Raw genomic sequence first — 22,720 nt, 5'->3', positions numbered from 1 at the left:
TTTTGTGACACAAGCTGGGCTGTTGTTGTTTTCGTACCTTACTGTTATTGTCTCTTCACTCGTTTGTACTGACAGTTGGCGGAAGAGCATGAGCCCCACCTACTGGAGACCACAGGCATCACTAACAAATAAACGAACAATTAAAACTTCAAAACACACTGCAAATATATGACGGTGTCATAACAACACGTTTACAAGTGGTCCCAGGGCCGCCCTTATGCATTTTGGTGCCCTAGGTGAGATTGGGATTTGGTTCCCCCCCACTCTCACTCAACTCACACACACACACACACACACACACACACAAACACCCATTTAAGTAACTCCTTTCCCATGAAATTGTGAAATATGTATATGTCAGACAGCCCTGCTGACCACAATGAGGCTAACACATTAATAAACAAGTCATGAAACACAAAAAAAAAAAGTGGTAAAATAAACAAAATATGGATAATTTAAATCTGGCACCTCTGGACTACCATACACTATCTTGTATGTCTTTTCTGTGTTAACTATTATATTATATAATTATAAAACATTATTTATATGTATTTTTTTGCTTTTGTGGTTATCAGGCGCCTCCTCCAGTAGATGGCGCCCTATGCCTAGAGCCGGCTCTGAGTGGTACTATTATAATATACACAGTTAAATTTAGAACATGAACATGAATTAGTGAATAAATAGAAGGAAATGGACATATTATGTTGTGTAACATAATTAAAAGCTGCCACACGGACTCACTGCTGGCAGTACGGCAGCTCAAGTTTACATGTCAGCCCAACAAACTACTTTGCCACCTCTCCTCCGTCCCCCATTTTTCCTTTCACCCCAACCGGCTGTGGCAGGTTTGAGTCTCTGCCAGAGATTTCTTCCTGCTAAAAGGGAGGGTTCCCCCCCCACAAATGCCAAGTGCTTGCTCATTGTGTGAACTATTGTTTTTTTGTTTTTCTCCTCTCTCTAGCCAGGTCTCCATGTGCAGTTTAACTGCTGGGGCCTCCTCATTACATGTGTCTCCACCACCAAGCAGAGATGACACTAAGGCTGGAGTTGAACAGAAGAAACTGTAGCTTCAGAATGAAGCCTTCAGTTTCGACGAGGTTGGGTCTGCAACCTTTAAGATGAAAGGGCAAGATATTAAAACACTTTTATTTATGGCCTCTAAATAAGAGGTGTTCACTTTGACAGGAAGAAAGGCTAGAAGGGACCCAGTTAGTTTAGGTTTAAAGTCACGTAAAGTTCATGTCACTTTTGGTGTGGGTTTGATTTTCACTTCCCCTTTTATTTTGGTAAATGTCATGTCTTCCTGTCGCGTAGTTTCCTCAGTTGTTTTGACACATCGCCCCTAATTACCTCATGCACTTCACCTGGTGATCCTTTAGTAATCAATCGCACCTGCCCTTGATTCCCTCTTCCCTATATAGTGTCTGTCTCGTGCGTTTGGGTCCGCAGGTTGCAGACCCCTGTACTATACTGTAGGTCTACACCTGCCTCATTAAATTATGCCTGTTTTGCTTTAGATCAAGCATGTCCAAAGTCCAGCCAATCATTTTATACTATACTACACAGCTTTGGTTTTTTTAATGTGTCATTTATGCCCAGGGACGGACTGGGACTCAAGCGGCCCTGGCGTTTTCACCCTGACCAGACCAGATGTTTCCCTCATGAATGATAATCAAGTCATTTCATGTAATGTTCTAAATGAATGGATTTATTGATTCACATATCATACATAAACAAGAAACAAACATAGATTACGCAGCCTTTTTTTTATGATTCCAAGCTGGAGCCATGAATATGCTTATGTTGAAATGAATCTGAGATAAACAACCATAGACATGAATCATCATCCACTGCAGTATTACCAGTTTAAATGCAATTAAACGGCCCACCCAACACTGAAATCCTGGTGCCGTCCCTGTTACAAGTGTCTGCTACGTGTTTGTTTCACCTGTAGGTGGCGGAAGAATCACTTTTATGATAAAGTCTGAAATGAATGAAGGGCAGTAGGACAGAGGAATCCAGAGAAGCTTGGCATCCCAGCCTGCACTGTAACGTGTGCGAGGGAAACACGCTGTCAGCGCGTGCTGCATGCACCAGGTCACCTTGGAGATATCTGGACTGCACAAGACACCCAAGGAGAAGTTCTGAGCTTTCACATCTGAAGGGGGACGAGAAGAAACACATGAGACAAAGCGTTACCAAAAAAAAAGAGAAAAGAAAAAATGACACACAAATGAAATCAAAGTTCCACTGACAGTCTTCGAGGTACGTGGCTCCATATGAGGCTTTCACATCTTGAGGAAGGAGAGACCACAGTCGCCTCAAGTCAGCTTCAATCAGGTCCTGCTGCGTCACAGCTGTCTTAAAGAAACCGGGCTCAATGATGCTGACTTTGACACGAAAGGGCTTCATGTCTTTCCTACAGAGAAAGTTGCAGACAGTTACTGTATGTTTCCAGAAACATTTTAACATCTGTCAACAACTTCATTTCATGTTAAAGAGCCAGTGTGTAAGAAGGAGAGACTGCACAGTGCAGGGCCAGCTCAGATTTTCTTTGCATACATTTGGCTCATCCTTGCTTCTTACAGATGTCAAGAATCCACGCACTTGTCTTTCTTGGAAAGAAATTGTGCAAACCCTGGATGCCCAACCAGTAGATCTCTGACTAATTTAAAACTTTAAATAAACTTTAATATTTAATCAACCCTTTGGTCATATTTTCGCTGTACTGCGCCAACTCCACGCCCCCCCTCACTGTTGTGGCTGTCAGTGTCAGGTAGTTTGGAATCTCTGCCCGAGCCAGAACTCCCGTCTGTGCACTGAAGGTCTGGACTGGGAGCCCTAAAAAGTCACCACTGTGTTGCATTCATTGACGCTCGTAAAAAAAAAACCAGATTGTGCACGGGCTTGAGTCAGTTTGGATTGTTTTTTTTGTCATCTGTCACAGCTCCACACTGTCCCAGTGCTAGAGCACCAAGGTAGAAAAATATATACATTTCCATGTCAAGTATATCTTGATTTAAAAAAAGGTTGGTCACCCCGGACTCTCTCTCTCTCTCTATTCTACCTGCTGTTTCCCTTTTTGTTGGTTTCTGCATCAGATTTCTGTGGATGTTGTGCGTCCTTCTTTGTTTGTGTAGTAATCTCAGTTTCAGGTGAGCAGTCATGAGCTTTTTTTAATCAATGATTCTGGGTTGTCGGTTGATTTTTTTGGGGACGCCTGAGAAGATAAGATTGCCACGTTTGCAAGTCCGGAATAGTTTCTTTCATCATCTCTGTCCTTTCTTTTCGATTTTCTGCTAATCAGCCCCCTAAATGTCACACACTGGGCCTTTAAGTTGACTTTAAGGTTTGTAGCTGAATGCAGTGTCATAAATGGTGGTTCATATTATAATGAAAGTGACACTTTTGTCTCTCGTGGGTTATTAGTCATCTTAGAGCTAATAGTTGCTTTAAAAATAATGAAATAATTCTATAAAACATATTCAAAAATGTAATTGTGTGATTTCATGGATATGACACTTGAGCAGTTCTACAAAACTCTAAAATATCTCTAACTTCCAATCAGTTTGGAGCCCAAAGATATTTGACAAGACAAACACAACTGTTGTCTTAAGGAATGGTATGTTGTGTTGCCTCTAAAGTCCTCGCAGTATTTGTGTATGTATTACTTTAGTGCCTCTTTGCCTGAGGCTGTCAGAAAAGGCTTCCACAACCTTTTTTCTTTTTTCCATAAACATAATTCGATAAAACACATTGGACTACATAAGAATATATTACTGATTGAGTCATTTCATGGATATGAGACTTGAGCTGTTCTACAAAACACGAATATCCCTAACTTCCACGCAGTTGGGCCCCAAACAGTTTGGAGCCCAAAGGTATTTAACTCAACAAAAACAACTGTTGTCTAAAGGTGTTTATGTTTGTCGTTTGTTGTCCTCGCAGTATGTATGTATCACTTTAGTGCCTCTTTACCTGAGGCTGTCAGAAAAGGCTTCCACTCCATGTTTGGACAGGCTGTAGCCTCCACCGGTGAGGGCCAGTCTGCCCAGAATACTGGCCACATTCACCACCCTGCCCTGGGCTTTCTTTAGCAGAGGCAGACTCTGGAGAGTCACATCGACGACACCAATCAGGTTCACATTCAACACCTTGGTGAAATCCTCTATACACAGCCAATCTATTGGGCCGATGGGTGTGGACCTGCCAGCATTGTTCACCAACCCCCACAGACCTGCAGCGAGAAGAGGCAGGGAAACAATCAGCTGTCACTCTAAGTTGAATACATTATTTTAATGACTTTTCTTTATCTTTAGGTTAAATTACTCAACTGCTCAAATACAAACCTAAACTAAAAGAAGATAAACTCAATATTCCACATTGGTTTCACAATTGTTACATCAGGCCTTGGATTAGGGGAATGGTTAGATTAACACGGTGGGTGTTCAGCTACTTTACCAGAATCTGTATCAAAGGCTGAAAAAATACCATCACCTCTTCAATTCATAGCATTTCACATACTGTACATATTATTACATTTGATGTAGATAATGGCTCCCTTTTCGCCCCTGTGGATAAATGCATACATACTGTGCTGTGTGTGCATTTTATTTTTGCACAAAAGTGAAGAAGCCTCTTGGAGGAGAGAAGAAACATCTTCAAGAAACCTCAAGCGTGTTCATACCTTCACAGATATGTGGTTGTAGTTAAAACAATGATTTTTTTTCCTCGCATGTGTGATTAAGAAAATAATTCAAACTTTCAGGTTTGGAGAAGCACATAAATGGTGGCGTCTTATTTGAAATGATTCTTGTAAAACTCTTGTTTAAATTCTGAGAGTGGGAGAATGATGAGTTGATGATATGGTGCAGGTTGCCTTATCTCCCCAAGTGCCTCGCTCTGACTGGCACCCTATCTAAGTGTGTGTATGTGTGTGTGTGTGTGTGTGTGTGTGTGTGTGTGTGTGTGTGTGCGGCCCAGCTTGCCTCGCTCTCCAACCTCCCTGCTCACAAACTCCACTGCCCTCTTGATGCTCGCACTGTCTGTAACATTCAGCTGGATGGTCTTCAGTCTGGAGGAGGCCGCCGCAGACAAATCTGCTGCACCTTTCTCTGTCAGACAAGCGGCTATGACGCGGAAACCTTTGGCGTCCAGCTGTCGGGCCAGCAGATTCCCAAAGCCGCTGTCACAGCCGGTGATGAACACATGCTTCTGGCTGAAGCCACAAACCTTGTAGGAGTCTCTGATGTACCAAATGATGCGAGCGATGGTGAGCGCAAGTAAAGCAGAGGTTAGCACCGGGTGAGACAGGAATACCTAAAACCCACAGTTAACATTTAATAATTATTATATTCTTTTCCATACAACTGGAGGAAATAGAAGGGGAAAAAGACACTCACTGACCTCTGATAAATATATCATTAAATTATCAGTTGACACCTGAGAGGAGCAAAAAAAAAGAAGATGATGTTAAAACGTCAGAGCTTCCACACCGTTAAAGATTTACATGTAAATCCAGATGGTAATTCCATAATCAATATACATTAATGACCAGCAGCTTTCACTTCTCTACTGTATAACCTCTCCTCATGAACCTTTGTGAGATCTGCGGCATTAACACAGAAATGACAAATGTCTGCATTATTGTAATAATAATAATAATGATATATATACTGTAATACACCTTTTAACTGGTCGAGGATTTGAGTTCAGCTACGGTACAAGTTGTTTTATAAATGTCATCAGTCATGGTGCTTCCAATGAACACCAAACTAAAACTAGTAGTCATTTAAGCTGCGCAACTAACAACAACAACAACAGTAATAACACTAATAATGTCGCACACGTACCATCACTGCAGTGTGGAGTTGTTGGACGTGAGCCTGTCTTTGTCAGCACAGAAGGCACCACGAGAAATTATAACCGAGTTGCTGGGCGGACTGACTTTAACATACGGTCAGAGTCCATGGTGTCTATATCTGTTTACCTCATAACTGAGGCCACCCTTTCTCTTTTACCTCACATTACCTCTGTCACCATGTCTACAAGCCTGTTCTTCATTATTACACGTATACGTTCTGTCCTTAAAATGAAGTCAACTGCCAGGTATGTGACACATGTACATAAACAGAAAAGTACATGCTGTAAGGCTAAATTCAGGTTTAGTTTAATAGTGTCTTGGCGACTGAGTAGGTGGAAGTGGAGATAAATAAATTAAAAATTAAAAAATCACACACCGGAGACTTTGGTGCTTAATGATGAGGACAGATGAATTGGTGTTAATTCAGGTCCCTGAGTGAGTGAGAACGTTGAAACATTTGTGACCTTTGACCCATTTTGACTGATGCATTTTGTGTTTACATATTTTATTTTGTCAGCACTTTAATTGCTAAAGGTTTGCCTTTAATTAAAAACAATTCATGTGAGATTTGTGTCCCCTTGACCTTTTTGCACGACACAAGAAAGAACCCCAACCTTGTTAAAAAAGTAACTAGGTACCTTTTACTCTATTTTAAACAAGCTACTTTTAACTTTAAGGTGAGTAGATTTTTGGACATTTAAAACAAAATTACAATGATATACACAAATAAAATAGTCATGGTCCAACACAGCCACTCACTTTCTTCTCAAATTTATAAAACTTCAAAGGAAAAAGAAAAATATTCACATGGTTGTATATTTTCTTGGTTGCTTGATGGAAAGAGACGTGTGTGTGTGTATGTAGCCTCCTATTAATGCTTCCCCTGTACTTTGTAAATGTTTATCACCTTTTACAGCATAACTATCAGGTCACATGGGCCTATAGGTGTAACCGTGATAGACTCCCCTTTCACCTAATTTCAGCTGCTATTGCTTACACACTCAAAGGAAAACATGTCATGTGACCTTTATGTTACTTTACGATGCATTACAAAAAAAAACATAAAACAATAAAAAATGTATTAAAATATAAAATAAAAAAATGCATTAAAATAAGAATAAAAAAATACATAGAATTTCTTTTTTTATTTATCAACTATCACTGATTCACAAACAACATCTTTCAAGTGCACAATTTTTCAGCTCCTTTTGTAGCAAACGTTCTCTCTGGACAATCTGCGTCACAGAAATCCAGTCATTTTTCATAGTAGGTACAGAAAAAAACAGTGTTGTAATGTAACAAGGTACAAATACCTTGTTACTGTACTTAAGTACAGCAGTCACTTACCTGTACTTTACTGCGTTATTTATATTTCTGGCTACCTTTACTTTTACTCCACTACTTTTCCTCTAACTATCTTTGTTACCAAATAAAATCAGAAGAAGAGTCGGTCTGTATTTATATTGCGCTTTTCTAGTCTTGAGTGGCTGTGCACTACAGTTTTGCCATTCACACATTTCAACGTGGGGTTAAGTGTCTTGCTCAAGGGAACATAATAATAGACTAGCAGAGCCAGGAATTGAACCCACAACCAGTCCAGTTGAAAGACAAATCACCATACCACTGAGTTACCATGGCTCAATCCTTACTCCTCCCTTTTTTTTTTAAATACTTGTACTTTTACTTCTAAAACTTAAGTACATTTTATATCAGAAAATTACCTTAAGGACATACTTTTACTGAATAATATAATTTAAAAAAAGTGACTTGAACTTCATTTTCTGGTAAGATACTTGTACTTTTACTCAAGTTTCCCTTCTAGGTTCATTATACAAGACTGGGAAAAACACACAAAAAAACACTTTTTTCTTTGAGGGGTCGTGTACGAGGAGTACAGGAGTGCTGGATTATTTATGGATTATTTTTGTTCAGGACATTTCCCCAGCGAAATAAGAGGTTTGCGATATGAACTGATGACTCTTCCCTCTTACAGTCGTCAATTTCTAATAACTGTAATCATAACTTGTCTCGAGCAGGTAGAGAGAAGCAGCAATCTTGCCACCTAGTGCCATCTAGTGGCGATTGTCATAAAACCCCAGAGTTTCGGTACAGTTGTAGTTTTTTAAAATGTGATTATTTCACGATTTTACTAGCATCTTTTGCTACTGTTAGCATACGTTGTTGATAATATTAAAAAAAAAGGTTTGTTTTTATAGTTCTTAAAAAGCTTTCTCACCTTTGTGCTCGGTCGCCTGCAGTCTGCCCAGGAGGAGAAACGCCTGCTCTTAAACAAGAAGATGGTAAATATACCAAGAACAAACACAAATCATCTCCCATATACAAACCACTGGCAGCGCAAACCTCATAGTTTAAACCTCATAGTAGGAGCAGCTGCCAAGAGGAGGAACTGATTAATTGTTCATTCGTGTGTCTGCTGCTGGTGAGTACTACTGGTGTTCTTCTGTCGTTCATGTCATTGCAAACAGCATATGTGGGGATGAGAAAGGGCATCTTAATCTGCCAACAAAGCCTAATTTGGACTAAATTAGGGCTGAACAATCTCCGTTCTTCTCTCATTTGATGCGTGTGTCCTTATTGTATGTCTGCGTATATATTCCCCTCAGTGTGTGCAGTCTTGTATAAAGTACCTCAAAGGGACAATTGGTAAAAGTAAAAGTATCTTACCAGAAAATAACTTTGGTAGAAGTTAAAATCACTTTAATTTTTTTTTAAACAAATTGTAATACTTCTAATAATAATAATATTCCCTAAGTAAAAGTCTTAAAGTATATGACTATATGTACTTAAGTTGCAGAAGTGAAAGTATTAAAAAAGTGAGGAGTTATGACCATTACCAACTCTTTTCTGATTTTATTTGGTAGTAAAGATAGTGTTGTGGAGTAAAAGTAGCCTACGTACTGTAATTTATTTAGGAATTGTAGTGGAGTAAAAGTAAAAGTTGCTAGGAATATAAATAACAAAGTAAAGTTCAGATACGTGAATTACAGTAGCAAAGTGTTTGTACTCGTTGCATTACAACACTGAGTGTGTGTCTATCCCATGTCTGTCTCTTTGTGTATTTCCATTTAAATGTGTGTGTACATGTCTTTAGGATGCTGTTTGGACAATTTTGACCTTGAGAGGACATTGTGGATGGTCAACTGGCGTTTTGAGGGTTTAGGGTAAAGGTTAGAATTAGGCATTAAGTTGTGATGGTTAAGGTTAGGGTAAGGGGCTACGGAATGCATTAAGTCTATGAGAGTACACACAAATAATGCATAACCAGCATATGTGTGTGTGTGTGTGTAGCTGGTATTCCTTATGTTGTGGGGACCTAAATCGGTTTACACGGTCACATAACAATTTCCTTCGGGATAATAAAAGTATTCTGATTCTGATTCTGATTCTGATAACATAAATTTAAAATTAGGCTAAGGTCAGGGTTAGGTTAAAGGTAAGGTCGGTGTTAAGATTAGGCCAGTCTTAATGATGGTTAAGGTTAGAGTAAGTCTCCAGTAAATGTAAGTCAATGTATGTGTGTGTTAGGAGAGTAGAAAAAGACCTCGGCAGGCATCTGTCTGAATACTTTGAGTCTGGCAGACACTATTCAGAAACTCTGAAGTTAAACCAGCGATGTATATCACAAGTGAGTCACATCCCGAATTCTTGAAAACTTCATATTTGATTATGTCATACGTAGTACCTGCCTGGCTTGCTTGGAACCTCACCAGAGCAGGTACTAAAAAAAAGTACCTGGTACCAGGTACTATGCTAGTGGCAAGGTGACAAATGTGATGACAAATGTTTCCAGGGGACACAGAACATTGACATTTCATTCATAGCCCCGTTTATATGTGGCATCTGCTGTTATAATATACAGTATAGTACATTTTAAACTGCAGCAGAGGATTTTGTGGTTTCCAGTCAGTCACTTTGTGGCCTTCTACTGCTTACGAAGGATAAAAGTATATATGGACTAAAATAGGTCTACAAGGGGTTTATTTTTTGGAATTTTATTGAAATATTTAGCTCTCTACTGCTTAAATGTGTTAAAAGTGTTTACATTTTCCTGCAGTTGCTCGGTGAGACCTACCTGCCTGATTCAGGAAGGTGAATATGAAGAGGAAAGCCATCGGTCTTACCCCTATACCAGGGGAAAATGCAGAACGTGAGTTATCTTGTTTTCTGCACAACACTGACACATTATATACTGTAAGAATTTTGTATGAAAATATTTATAATTACATGCAACCCTAAATATCTTTGACCTTTTTTTTTTTTCAGTCAAGAATCAAGATGGGTAAGTTGTTGTTGGGAGATCTCGCATAACCCATAGTGTACTGTATGTCAGACCACAATATGTTTGCTGTTGCTATTTAGTCATTGTGTAATTTATATGTTTTCCAGAGATGAGAAGAAAAAAGAAAAAACGTCAGTTCCATTTTACAAGCTGGTAAATACAGTGATGTTGCTTATACTGTGTGAATACTGATTAGACTTTAACAGTATTGTGATCTAAATCTTGATTAATTTTCTCATATGTTAAAAGAAGTGATTCAACTCACCACTCCAGACTTCCGCTTTTCTGATCTTTATTGTTTTATGTTTCCAGTTTCAGTTTGCCACCAAAAAAGACATCGCAATGATGATTGTGGGGAGTTTGTGTGCCGTCCTACATGGTGCAGCCGCTCCTCTCATGTTAGTGGTGTTAGGCGCGCTGGCGGACACATTTGTGGCTTATGGTAATGAATTGAATGTACTCAGAGACTCAAACAAAGAATGCAGAAACAACACCATTTATTGGATAAATGGCTCTATGGTCTATGAACTAGACAGAAACAGTACTGTCCACTGTGGGTGAGTCATCAGTTTATTTTTTTAATATAATTGTTGTTACAGTATGCACGAGCTGTTGTTATAACCTGTTGTACTCTCTTGACAGGTTGAACATTGAGGCAGATATGGGCAAATTTGCAGTTTATTATGTAATATGTGGGATACTTGTGCAGATTCTCACTTATGGTCAGGTAAATAAGTTTGCTTTTCATATTCCGTTTTAACTGATGCCTCTCATTTGTAATTAGTTCTCATGACAGTGTAGAATAAACAAAATAACAAAAACATTTTTGTGCCAAATAGGTTATCTTGTGGTCGTCAGCAGCTGCAAGACAGATTGACTTTATCCGAAAGGTGTATTTCCGAAAAGTTTTGCAAATGGAGATTGGGTGGTTTGACTTAAACTCTGTTGGCGTACTAAACGCAAGGATTTCGGAGTAAGTTAACCTGCTGCTCATGTATCAATATATGGTTGAGAGAATGCTTTACATTAAATCAGGTTTCTGGTTTCTTCTTTTATAGAGACATTAACAAGATGAACAATGCCATGGGCAACCAGGTGTCCCTCTTCATTCAGAGGATGAGCGTATTTGTGTGTGGCTTTTTGGTTGGATTCATTGGCGGGTGGAAGCTGACTTTGGTGATGGTAGCCGTGAGCCCATTAATTGTTCTAGGCATTGGATTGCTATCTGTGGTAGGAGTCCAGTTGTAAATCACACCTTATGTTTGAACAAAAGAAAATTATTTGCTTTTAACGTTTTGTGTATTTTGGTTCCTGAAGGCTATGTCTATGCTGATTGATAAGGAAATGAAAGCCTATGCAAAGGCAGGGGCTGTGGCTAATGAGGTTCTGTCTACTGTCCGAACAATAGCAGCATTTGGTGGTGAAGAAAAAGCAAGTGAAAGGTATTTTTTTTATTTTTTTTTCATTTTAAGATCACAATAAGCTTTTGCAAATGATGATGCTGGGATATTGCTGATGTATTTTATAATAATGAAAACAATCTGAATAATCGACAGGTACGACAGGAACCTTGCAGATGCTCAGACCTGGGGGGTGAGAAAGGGCATAATCATAGCATCTTTCAATGGATACTTATGGATCATCATTTTTTTTTGCTATGCTCTGGCCTTGTGGTATGGATCTAAATTGGTTATTGACACCGGGGAGCTGTCTCCTGGTACCCTTCTTCAGGCATGTCAAATTAAATAAATTTGTCTTCTCATAGCTTATTCAGTTTAAATATTGTAAGGCCTGTACATAATCTGCAAGAACAGAGAAATGTGTTCTTTTTCTTGAGGTGGCAAGTACAAAGTTAGTTCTGGTGAGGACATTTTAGACTTCCTGAGAAACTCAAGCTCAGAACTCCTGGGAAGTTCTCATAGGGAATGATGTTTCTGCAGTAACCAATTTTCTGGCCACACAATAGTTGTCGAACACGACACAAGAAAAAAAAAAGTTGTTCTGCGCAGATGAACAAGCTGCATTAAATCCCAAACGAGGGCTCCAAAAAAAATAGTTAAGTCATTATTTTCTTGCAGTCCTGGGAATGAGAACAAATTCCTCTATTCTTGCGGAGCAGGTACAGGCCTTCAGAAACAGTGGCACTTGTTTAACTGTGTGGCTGTTGTGTTTGTTTGCAGGTATTTTTTGGTGTACTCAATGCAGCTATTAACCTGGGTGAAGGCATATCTTACCTGGAGGGTTTTGCTGCTGGTTGTACAGCTGCAAAGGTCATCTTTGACACAATTCATCGGGTAAAACCACTGATAGTCAGATACAGATTGCAGATACAATCCAAATTACAGTAGAACAAGAATATTTAAAGTGGCATAATGTTATTCACAATAAAATACATTTTTGTGCTGTTCTTTGCACAGGAACCAGAAATAGATTGTTTCTCAGAAGAAGGTCACAAATTAGACAAAGTAAAAGGTGACATTGAATTCCATAATGTCACTTTCCATTTCCCATCCCGGCCTAATGTCAAGGTAAAATTTCGAGCAGTTGATAGCAGCAGTTGATTAGTCCATCTCATTTTTCAAGGTTAAACTGATGAAAGTCAACTACTTTTTCAGATTATAAATGATCTGAGCATGCAGGTCAAATCAGGAGAAACCACTGCTTTTGTTGGACCAAGTGGCTCTGGGAAAAGCACCATAATCCAGCTCATCCAGAGATTTTATGACCCAGATGAAGGAATGGTAAGAATCAACTTCACCAAAGAAGACACATTACATTAGTTGAACATTTGAAACGTTCGGTGTTGCATCACATGGATTTTCATTCACAGGTGACTTTGGATGGCCATGACATCCGCACTTTAAACATAGGGTGGCTCCGTTCAATCATTGGTATTGTAGAGCAGGAGCCGGTGCTGTTTGCTACAACCATAGCTGAAAATATTAGGTATGGTCGACCTGGAGTTACCATGGAGGAAATTATCCAGGCAACGAAAAACGCTAATGCCTATAATTTCATTATGGAACTGCCACAGGTATGTTTCCATATTTAATAGCAACATAAAGGAATTCCAGTAAGAAGTCATAACAAGAGACAATAACTAAACATTCTGCAGAAGTTTAATACCTTGGTGGGTAAAGGTGGAGGCCAGATGAGTGGAGGACAGAAGCAGAGGATTGCTATAGCTCGAGCTCTGATCAGAAACCCCAAGATCCTTCTGCTTGATATGGCTACATCTGCCTTAGACAACGAGAGTGAAGCTGTTGTCCAGGAAGCACTAAATAAGGTGAGCAACACCATTAGTACGCCACATAACACAGCATGTTTCTTGACTTTATTACCACAGTGTGTTTTGTGGAATGACACCAATACCTACAATATCTACAGGTGCAAATGGGCAGAACAACAATTTCTATATCCCACCGTCTTTCCACAATTAAAACAGCAGATGTGATCATTGGTTTTGAGCATGGGCAGGCTGTGGAAAGGGGAACACACACTGAACTCTTGGAAAGAACAGGTGTTTACTACACCATGGCCACCCTGCAGAGCAAAGGCACTATGAGCAAAGTTCATGGTAAGATTTATGTGATTGCATTTCACATCCTCTGTCTGTGTTCACAAAAACAACATAACCGTTTTGGGGCTATTTTAAGTAAAGTGGGCCGTGAGTGTTTTTTTACGGGTTAAGTGGTCCTTGGTCTGAAAAAGTTTGAGAAACATTGGTCTAAACTCCTTGATCCTTAATCCTTGATGCCCTATGTCTACATATTCCTCCCAGTGCCAGAGGGAATTAATGATTGACAGAATCATTGCAGTTGAATGCACAGGCAGATCCTTAAGATGTACAGAAAGGACGCTTCAGTGACTTTTTAAATGGAATTAAAGATTTGTTATTTTTTTCCTTACCAGATGAAGTCAAACTAGTCCCTAAAGAGAGCTTTGAAATGAAAACGAGGAGTAGGAGCCATAGATCCAGAAAAGGGTACAGTAAATCCAGCTAATAAAGATCATGTCAGAGCAATGTAAGATCAAGTATTGTTTCAGCTTTAAGATAATGTGATTCTTCTTAATATTACTTTTGTAGGTCTGTGCGGCTGCGATCTCTAAGCTCACTGTCAACTGATTTTGTCCCTGATGTGATATCTGGGAACCTTGACGGCTTCTCATATCAGGAGCTTACATCAGAAAATGTACTTCTCTTATAGGTTTTATAATACACTTACTTTTTTCTACCAATTATCTTGAGAAAATTAAATGAACCTGATGCATATTTCTTAACAGGATGTTTTAAACGATGCAGATGAAGTAGAGAAGCCTGCCTCAGTAGCACGAATCTTTAAGTATAACCGACCAGAGTGGCTCTACTTACTGGTGGGCTCACTGGGAGCTGCAATTAATGGTGGTATCACCCCCATTTATTCGATGTTGTTCATTGAAATTACTGGTGTAAGTGCTGATTCCAATGCTTTCAACTAATTAACACAATTTTACCACTTTTGTCTCTTTTTAATGATTTGTTTTGATGATATTTGTGTTTTCAGACTTTTGTAATCCCTGACGTGAATGAACAAAGGCATCAAATCAACAACATATGTATTTGCCTTTGCCTTGTGGGTGTGGTTATACTCATCACTCAGCTAATGCAGGTTTGCATCATTATTCATATTTGGGACTTTTAGTGTACACTAGTAATGCAAGGGTCAACCCACCTCCCAAAGATGTCAGGTGGGTTCAGGTGGGTTCAGGTGGAAGAAAATACAGCAGGTGTGGGTGGTTCGGTCAAGTAGTTTTATAACAAGATAAATAGATATGTAAGAAGGTTCAGGCCATAATTAACATACAGTGTGGGTCATAAAAATCCCAGACTCATCTACACTAGTGAATACATATGGCAGAACAGAAGAGGTTACAATTTACATGTGGATTGACTCAGGTTAAATGTTCCAGAGAGTCTCTTTTTCGAAGTCTGGAGGAATACTGACCCGCCGCCTGAGGAAAATGGGCTTTCAGGCCATGTTGAGACAGGAGATTGGATGGTTTGATGATCCCAAAAATAGCACAGGAGTTCTGACCACCAGATTGGCTAACGATGCAACCATGATCCAGATGGTATGTATAACAATTTTACAGCCCTGTACCTCCATTTCACATTATTTGTAATACAGATTTGGCATCGTTTTTTTCCACATGTGTCTGGTGTAACTTCTGCAGGCAACAGGCTCTCAGGTTGGCATGGTACTGGACTCGATCACCAACATTGGAGTATCGTTAATTTTTTCGTTTTACTTCACCTGGAAGTTGACTTTGGTACTTCTGTGCTTCCTGCCGCTTATCGCATTAGGTGGGGTATTACAAGCTAAATTATTGACACGTTTTTCAAAAAGGGATAAAGAGACCATGGAAGAACTAGGGCAGGTAAGCAGCATCATTATATTATAATATTATAATATGAACATTTGTCGCTAAGGTTCATTGATAGTAGCACTGCAACTAAAAAGTATTTTGGTCGTCGACTAATGTGCTGATCTCTGTGTAGCGCATTGCTGTTACAAATAAATATTTGTGAGGTTTTATAATACAATGTGTCAACACTAAATCCTGTGTCAACAAAGTTTTATAATGTATGTTGTTGATTATGTTGACTGATCAATATTGATATCTTTATATTTCTGAATAAAACTATAATTATAGATGAAAGGCTACATTATAACACCTGCACTCTATTCCTCAGGTATCATGTGAAGCTTTTGCTAACATCAGAACTGTTGCAGGCTTGGGCAATGAGAGATTCTTTATAGAGTTATTTGAGCAGCAACTTATACTTCCATTTCAAACTGCCATGAAGAGGGGCCATATCTTTGGCTTCTGTTATGGTTTTTCTGAGATGGTTGTGCAATTGGCAAATGCCGCTGTATTTGGATACGGAGGCTATCTGGTGTACAGAGAGCATTTACACTTCATAATAGTTTTCAGGTTGGTAAGACTTTCATTTATAAGGGAAGTCAGACGTTCTTACATCCTATGTTGATATATATAATTTAACCTAGCAATCATATTTTATTCTCCTAGAGTGATTACATGCATACTGACTAGTGGGACAGCAATGACCAGAGCAATAACCCTCAGTCCAGATTACATCAAAGCCAAAGTTGCTGCTGCTCAGCTCTTCAAAGTAGTGGACAGAATTCCAAAAATCAGCATCAGACCTGAAGATGGAGAGAAATGGGTAATTGCATTCACTTAATTCACTTAAGATGAATATTCATTGCATATTCATTTATAATTTTTTTGAATTTCTTATTCATCTTTAGGAAAATTTCAGCGGTGGAATTGAGTTCCAAAATTGCATGTTTACCTATCCAACACGGCCAGATACCCAAGTGTTGAATGGCCTGACTGCGTCTGTGAAGCCTGGTCAGACTTTGGCATTTGTTGGATGCAGTGGTTGTGGTAAAAGCACCAGTATTCAACTCATGGAAAGGTTTTATGACCCAGACATGGGCCAAGTGGTGAGTATGCTGATTAAGAGAAACTGAAATGACTACAAAATAACAGTTATCTATGACAAAGCCATTAATGTTATGTTGATGATTTTTTTATTTTCAGTTGATTGATGGTCGCCCTTCTCAAGATATCAATGTGCCCTTCTTAAGAGCTCAGATTGGCATAGTGTCCCAAGAGCCAGTGCTGTTTGACTGCAGTGTGGCTGAGAACATACAATATGGTGATAACACACGCGTTGTGAGCATGGAAGAAGTTGTAGAAGCTGCTAAGAAAGCTTACCTTCATGACTTTGTGATGGCGTTACCAAATGTAAGTGTAAATACTCTACCACCACAATTTGATAATTTGATATGGCCCAAAGCTGTTCCAAGTTCAATTGTGATATTTCAATTTCTGCTATCAGGTAAAACCTAAAATAAGTGCATGGCCCATAATAGACAACTTATACAGATTTACTAGCATTACTACTGTGATAAAAGTGGCCCGAAGGATTGTAATTTCTAACCTTGTGACTTTTGGCTTTTTCCATTTACTAACTGGTAGACATATGAAACTCAAGTCGGTGCTCTGGGCTCCCAACTGTCCAGAGGAGAAAAACAACGTATTGCCATTGCCCGAGCCCTTGTCAGGAACCCCAAGATTCTGCTCTTAGACGAGGCTACCTCTGCCCTGGACACAGAGAGTGAAAAGGTGAAGTGTTTCTAAATTGATTATTAAACAGCATAAACATAAAGCAATGGTGGCCTATGCTGCGACAGGGGCAAAGGGCCTAAGTAAGTAATAAACATAAAGCAAATAAGACCATCTCCATATATTCGCATATGCATCAAAATGATTTACCTGAGAGTGGTTAAGATGATGCTTGTCTTCCCACAGGTTGTTCAGTCTGCTTTGGATAAGGCAAGAAAAGGACGAACCTGCATCGTTATCGCTCATCGATTGTCAACTATCCAGAATGCTGACTTGATTGCTGTGATGTCTAAAGGAGTTATTATAGAACAAGGCCCACATGAGCAACTCATGGCTGAGAGGGGCGCCTATTATAAACTGGTCACAACAGGGGCTCCTATCAGCTAGGAGCCTGCAGCTTCGTTTGAAGAGCATATGATGAAAACAAATTTTTTTTTGCATGCCATTACTGTATTGTCATGTTGAACTATTGCTTTTAAAGAGTCTTATGGGAATGGATTTGGAATGGATCAAATATGTGTTATTTATTTGATTTACCTTTTTAAATGAAAATGTGGTGTTTTCCCTAGCTTTCATTCAAAGTCAGTAAAAGAAATGTCTGAATATATTTAGCAGTTAATGTAGTTTTGTAATAACTAAAACTACATAACTATGCCCACTAATGTTTATGTTTTTGTATTATTGTAATGTTTTATACCTAAAAATAATGTACAGACAAAACATATTTAAAACACATGGCTCAGGATTTTTCAAGAACTATTGCTTTGTGAGAGAGGTGAGTTTTCTACATTTTTTAAGAACAACTGTGCTAAAAAGAGTTTTGCTCTAAAAAAAGTAATAGAACATCATATAGCTCTGTGATATGTGATACTGTGATATGTGATACTGTAAACTCAGTGCAAAGTTTCTAGACTAATCACGGTCCAAGGAAATTCAGTCGTGACACCTGTTTTGTATTTAATATTTCATTATTGCATGAACGTGTATGCCGTTTTTCTCTTTTATTCTCTTTTTTTTTTTTTTTACCACCTGAGGCTATTATACACTATACTATTCTACTCTTTGTGTAACGTGCTGGTCTGATTTGTCGGCAGTAGTCGGTACCAGAAGAATGCTGACCTGCCACCTGAGGAAAATGTATATATATGTATGTATATATGTTTATATATCTATGGTCGGTACAGTGTATAAATAAATAAAGCTTTCTTGATCGCTGCAAGTTATTGGCGTGGAGTAAATTATTGCCCCCTTGTGGACATACCTTAACAATACAGCCGTTTTACCGAACATGATTTGCTGATCCGTTTTGTCGCACTACTGGGTTTAATTTTGAATCAGCTTGAGGGAATTCATGAATATAAAATTTGTATTATATGATTGTTAGCTAGTCATTATAAGAACATGAGCTCTGTGAAAGAGCTGACCTGTATGCGGAAGCAAAACAACTAATCGTCATTTCCATTTCCGGCGACCAGACCCCGCCTCGCACTCACCCACATCGAAGGACCAACGAAGATACGCCTGAAGTTGGCCCCGCCTCTTGCACGCAGAGCGCCTGTTTTTTGAAAATAACGCCTGCCTCAAGTTGTAACACGGAAAGCAAAGTGGTGAAATTGTGAGTGTTGGGCTTTTGTATTACATCGACATAGGGTGAGATTGGTTAATTTAACGTCAGGTGTTGTTGTTTTATTTGCTGCGTACGTTACATAAACTGTAAAGAATATACAGCTATGTGCTAACGTTCCCTAGCTAACTTTAACGTCCCTGCTACTGCTGCTGACTGGGATTGTGTCCTTTTTTTATTTTGGTCAGTAACGTTCGAATACGAGTGTGCATGTTGAAGATAGCCCTTAACGTACAGGGTGGTGAGCTTGTATATAAGGTTAGGGTTAGTAAACTGGTCGTTTTGTTGTAGTTTTACCGGGGTAATTCCACAGACATTTTGACAGAGAAGTCGAAAGGAATCGATTAAGGTTGAGTTTCCTCAGTGTCAGTCTTCATGTTGCTGCCTAGCTGTCACACTGTCCATAGTGGTCACCCAACAACGCAATGACAAAACTGGTGAAGCCACCGTCTTGAGGAGAAAAGTTATTCTGCCTTCTTATGATGTTAAATGCTGTTTTTCTGACCAACGGTGTGACTGTCATGTGTTTGTGTGTGTGTGTGTGTGTGTGAAAGACGGGAAAACATGTTTATGCTGCTGTATACTAAAATATGTGACCTTTTCAAACACTTTTTCTGTTTTTCCACAAGGCTAATGTTTTTTTCTTTTTAAATCTCATGTGTGATTTTTCAAACGACAAATGTAAATTTGACATTACAGACTTGTACGCTTTACAAAGACAAATTATTTTTTTTTTTCACTTGAACACTATAAGCAAGTATACATGAACAAGGTTTATTAATAATCAGTTAAGTGTAGAAAATAAATTGGGTTGAGCATTGCCCAAATTGATACATATAAAGTGGGAATGATGGGTTATTTGTTTGTTTTATAATCACAGATTGTCTGACAGCTGGGCATCATGATGTCCATCACTGATCCAAATACGAGTGTCAACTTCACTGGTGCAGTGGAAGAAATCCATAACAAGCAGCTCAAAACGTACGAGGAGATAGTGGACACAACTACAGAGCTGTGCCAGTCCCATAGACAGTTTGTGAAGTCTGCAGTTGGTATGTTTGTTGTCCCTACTCTATATTTCATTTACCTTTTGTTTTGGTTCTGAGTTTGCTTAAATCATTCAGATATATAATCACCACTGTCCACTGTATTATGTGACCAGGTAGTCCCTTTGCAGATTGAGCTGTAGGTTTCCACAGGCAAATACAATTTGACAAAGTGTCAGGAATGGTTATTTAACTTTTGTCTTGTGGATCGTTTGTTAATTGTAACAGTGTCTGTATGTGAAACCAAATATGACTTCTAAGAAGGCTATAAGCTAGGTGATGATGTGCTTAGGAGTACGTTTTATCAATGATCAACTGTATGTATTCAAAGCTGCAAAAAGGAGCTCATTTGCATGGTTATTTATTGTTATATATTTTTTTCTTTCGTGCAGATACATGTTTAAAGAAATGTAAGGATGACAAGGTGCTGTTTGAGACAATACAGACATTCAACAAAGGTGAGTTGATGAACTCGGCCATAAAATATTGCATCTGTGTCTTACACTCACTTTTAACTCCATGTTTGACACATTATACAGCACTATACAGACTGTAATACAGCTTCAAAAGCTCAGTTGTTGATGACTTGGACTGATGCAAAGTTTGTCCCCTCAGATTTGCAACTGAAAAATGCGTCATTGAAAGAGAAACGTTGCGATATTTCTAAAGTGATATCTGAGATTCAGCAGAAGGAGATGCAGAAAGATGATATTATTCAGAAGATAGAACAACTTAAAGAGGAGCAAGCCAAGAGGAAAGAGTGTAAGTTATTTGGAAATGAATCTTAGATTGTAATTAAATCACTCAAGCATTTCAGTAATTGATGATGCACTTATTAATATTTTTTTCTTTTTCAGTAATTGAGTCTCAAAATAAAGCAAATAAAGCCAGACTGAGAAATCTCCAGAAAGCCAGACATGTCTTTCAGGATCATTTGGGGATGGAGATCCGAGCAGTCCTCTGCAAAACACAGCTGGTTAGAGGTACACAGACCACATCTTTTCATCTTCAGTATTTTGTATGCATAAAAATATGGATATTTTTGTGAATTTAAATATATCCCTAATAAAACACAATCACTGGTGTAGAAATATACTGTATTCCACTACACAAACACATTCACATTATTATTATACATTATTGTACCTTGTCCTGGCTCCTTTTTTTTTTTTTAAGTTAAAGTAAAAACTGACTTTAGAATTGTTTCCCCCATAAAGGTGAAAGAATGCAGTTTGTTTTCCGGAATATCAACCCGTCAGATCTGGACAGTGTCTTTGTTGTCACAATGGGCATTAAAGAAGATGGATCTTATGAGAGTAAGTTGAAATAGAAACATCTATACTCTATGCAGGAATAAGAAAAATAAATGTCTGCTCAGTATAATGAAATCATACCATTTATCAAATCAACTGGGGAAATTACAACACTTGTAATGCTGACCTTTTCATCTGTCAGTCAGCAACATTCACATTAGAAATAAAATCATGTTCCATGTGATTATATTACTTATTCAGATTTTTTTATTGGTGTCCCACACACTGTACCCTCTTAACAGCAATTGGAGCAACATTTATTAGAAACATGAGAAAGAAGCGCTGTATAAATGAGTGAAAAGTGAATATAAGGGCTGTCAGACTGCTATACTATTGGACACCATTAGTAATCTGCCTCTGTCACCATCAGTTATGTCGCTCCCTCTATAACATTTACTTTCCCATTAGAAACAATTAGTGTTGGTTTACATACGGGAATGTTAAAGAGTACAGTATTAGTACACATTAGTAATTCACTATTTTGGTCTTCTCAGGGGATTTGTCATGAAAAGAAAAACTAACCAAATTTCATCATTCAGCATTGTAGTTTGGTTCCATGAGATTTACCAAAGTCTTTTTTCCCCCCCACAGTTGTGTCTAGTGACCCAAAGCTTGAGTGTTTGCCCGTCTTGGAAAGTCGGCTTCGGGAGACCAATCACTTACCAGCGTTCTTGGCAAATGTTAGGAAGGAGTTTATCGCTCAGGCACGCAGCTAAGATTGAAACATTGGAAATGTAGCTGATTTCTTGTTGCAATGTGGACCAATATAAACGAGGACTGTATATTTAAACTTTGGTTCACATTCCTCTTATAAAACTAAAAATGTAAGTATGTTTTTAATTTGTATCGACAGCCCTACAAACAACACACAATCAATGCCACTGTAACGCATTATCAGGAGTAATGCATGTATATGTGGATATACAGTACACTTACAGGCAAAAATAAACAAGCCGTATTAAATATTCTGGTCTTCTAATCACATCATTAACTATCCAGTCTCATATTTTCAGAGCATGGTGATATTCTAAGCCACTTATTTAGATGGACAAAATTGCTCCCTCAACATGTTTTTCCAAAGTAAGGAGAAAAAAACAAAGCAATTTACATTGATGTAAACAGCTATTATTTATTTGTTACTAACTTTATTACTCATGTAAGTCAACCCTATCCCTGGACTCCATTTTAACTTGTGTTAATTCTATTCATCTATTACACATGTATTAAAATCTTGTAAAATGTCCAGCAGTTGGGCAGCACACAATGTATTAAATAATATTTCACCATTAAAAAGCCAAATATAAAGACAGAATTTATAAAATGTATGAATTCTATCATTATAAAATGACTGCAGAGACCAGTAACACAAATTGTACA

At 38.5% G+C, this 22,720-nt stretch overlaps 3 protein-coding genes across 6 annotated transcripts; 2 read left to right on the top strand and 1 right to left on the bottom strand.

The window, feature by feature from the left end:
* Nucleotides 1–1,687: 1,687 nt before the first annotated feature.
* On the bottom strand, nt 1,688–5,955 carry rdh1 (retinol dehydrogenase 1). The gene is made up of 6 exons (XM_058654080.1): nt 5,853–5,955; nt 5,407–5,442; nt 4,989–5,319; nt 3,979–4,237; nt 2,256–2,419; nt 1,688–2,158 (listed from the first exon to the last, which is right to left on the bottom strand). The coding sequence occupies exons 1-6, from the start codon at nt 5,853–5,855 to the stop codon at nt 1,932–1,934; spliced, it is 1,020 nt and encodes a 339-aa protein (XP_058510063.1). The 5' UTR covers nt 5,856–5,955; the 3' UTR covers nt 1,688–1,931.
* A 2,244-nt stretch (nt 5,956–8,199) lies between these two features.
* Nucleotides 8,200–18,579, top strand: LOC131448107 (bile salt export pump-like). Of its 2 annotated transcripts, XM_058620226.1 has the most exons (28): nt 8,201–8,303; nt 9,939–10,031; nt 10,148–10,163; nt 10,271–10,316; nt 10,476–10,720; nt 10,806–10,890; nt 11,003–11,136; nt 11,222–11,393; nt 11,481–11,605; nt 11,720–11,894; nt 12,344–12,457; nt 12,581–12,691; nt 12,779–12,904; nt 12,994–13,197; nt 13,279–13,449; nt 13,551–13,740; nt 14,076–14,148; nt 14,251–14,356; nt 14,448–14,612; nt 14,708–14,812; nt 15,114–15,275; nt 15,378–15,581; nt 15,898–16,139; nt 16,236–16,392; nt 16,478–16,675; nt 16,773–16,979; nt 17,214–17,360; nt 17,547–18,579. In XM_058620226.1, the coding sequence occupies exons 2-28, from the start codon at nt 9,980–9,982 to the stop codon at nt 17,745–17,747; spliced, it is 3,933 nt and encodes a 1,310-aa protein (XP_058476209.1). In that variant the 5' UTR covers nt 8,201–8,303; nt 9,939–9,979; the 3' UTR covers nt 17,748–18,579. The 2 variants fall into 2 exon arrangements, with proteins under 2 accessions (XP_058476218.1, XP_058476209.1); XM_058620235.1 differs by lacking the exons at nt 16,236–16,392; nt 16,478–16,675; nt 16,773–16,979; nt 17,214–17,360; nt 17,547–18,579 and having other exon boundaries at nt 8,200–8,303; nt 15,378–15,401; nt 15,508–15,581; nt 15,898–15,986.
* Nucleotides 18,580–18,821: 242 nt separating this feature from the next.
* Nucleotides 18,822–22,602, top strand: spc25 (SPC25 component of NDC80 kinetochore complex). 3 transcript variants are annotated; one of them, XM_058620260.1, is made up of 7 exons: nt 18,822–18,975; nt 19,865–20,036; nt 20,423–20,488; nt 20,646–20,792; nt 20,888–21,013; nt 21,248–21,346; nt 21,935–22,602. In XM_058620260.1, exons 2-7 carry the CDS (start codon nt 19,886–19,888, stop codon nt 22,057–22,059), a joined length of 714 nt encoding a protein of 237 aa, XP_058476243.1. In that variant the 5' UTR covers nt 18,822–18,975; nt 19,865–19,885; the 3' UTR covers nt 22,060–22,602. The 3 variants fall into 3 exon arrangements, with proteins under 3 accessions (XP_058476243.1, XP_058476252.1, XP_058476260.1); XM_058620269.1 differs by having other exon boundaries at nt 18,911–19,010; XM_058620277.1 differs by lacking the exon at nt 18,822–18,975 and adding an exon at nt 19,032–19,167.
* The last annotated feature ends 118 nt before the right edge of the window (nt 22,603–22,720 follow it).

This window comes from Solea solea, chromosome 2, assembly GCF_958295425.1.
Source record: "Solea solea chromosome 2, fSolSol10.1, whole genome shotgun sequence".
Classification (NCBI taxonomy): Eukaryota; Metazoa; Chordata; class Actinopteri; order Pleuronectiformes; family Soleidae; genus Solea; species Solea solea.
Note: the sequence above shows the minus strand (reverse complement) of the source record. Positions and strands in the feature narration are given on the sequence as shown.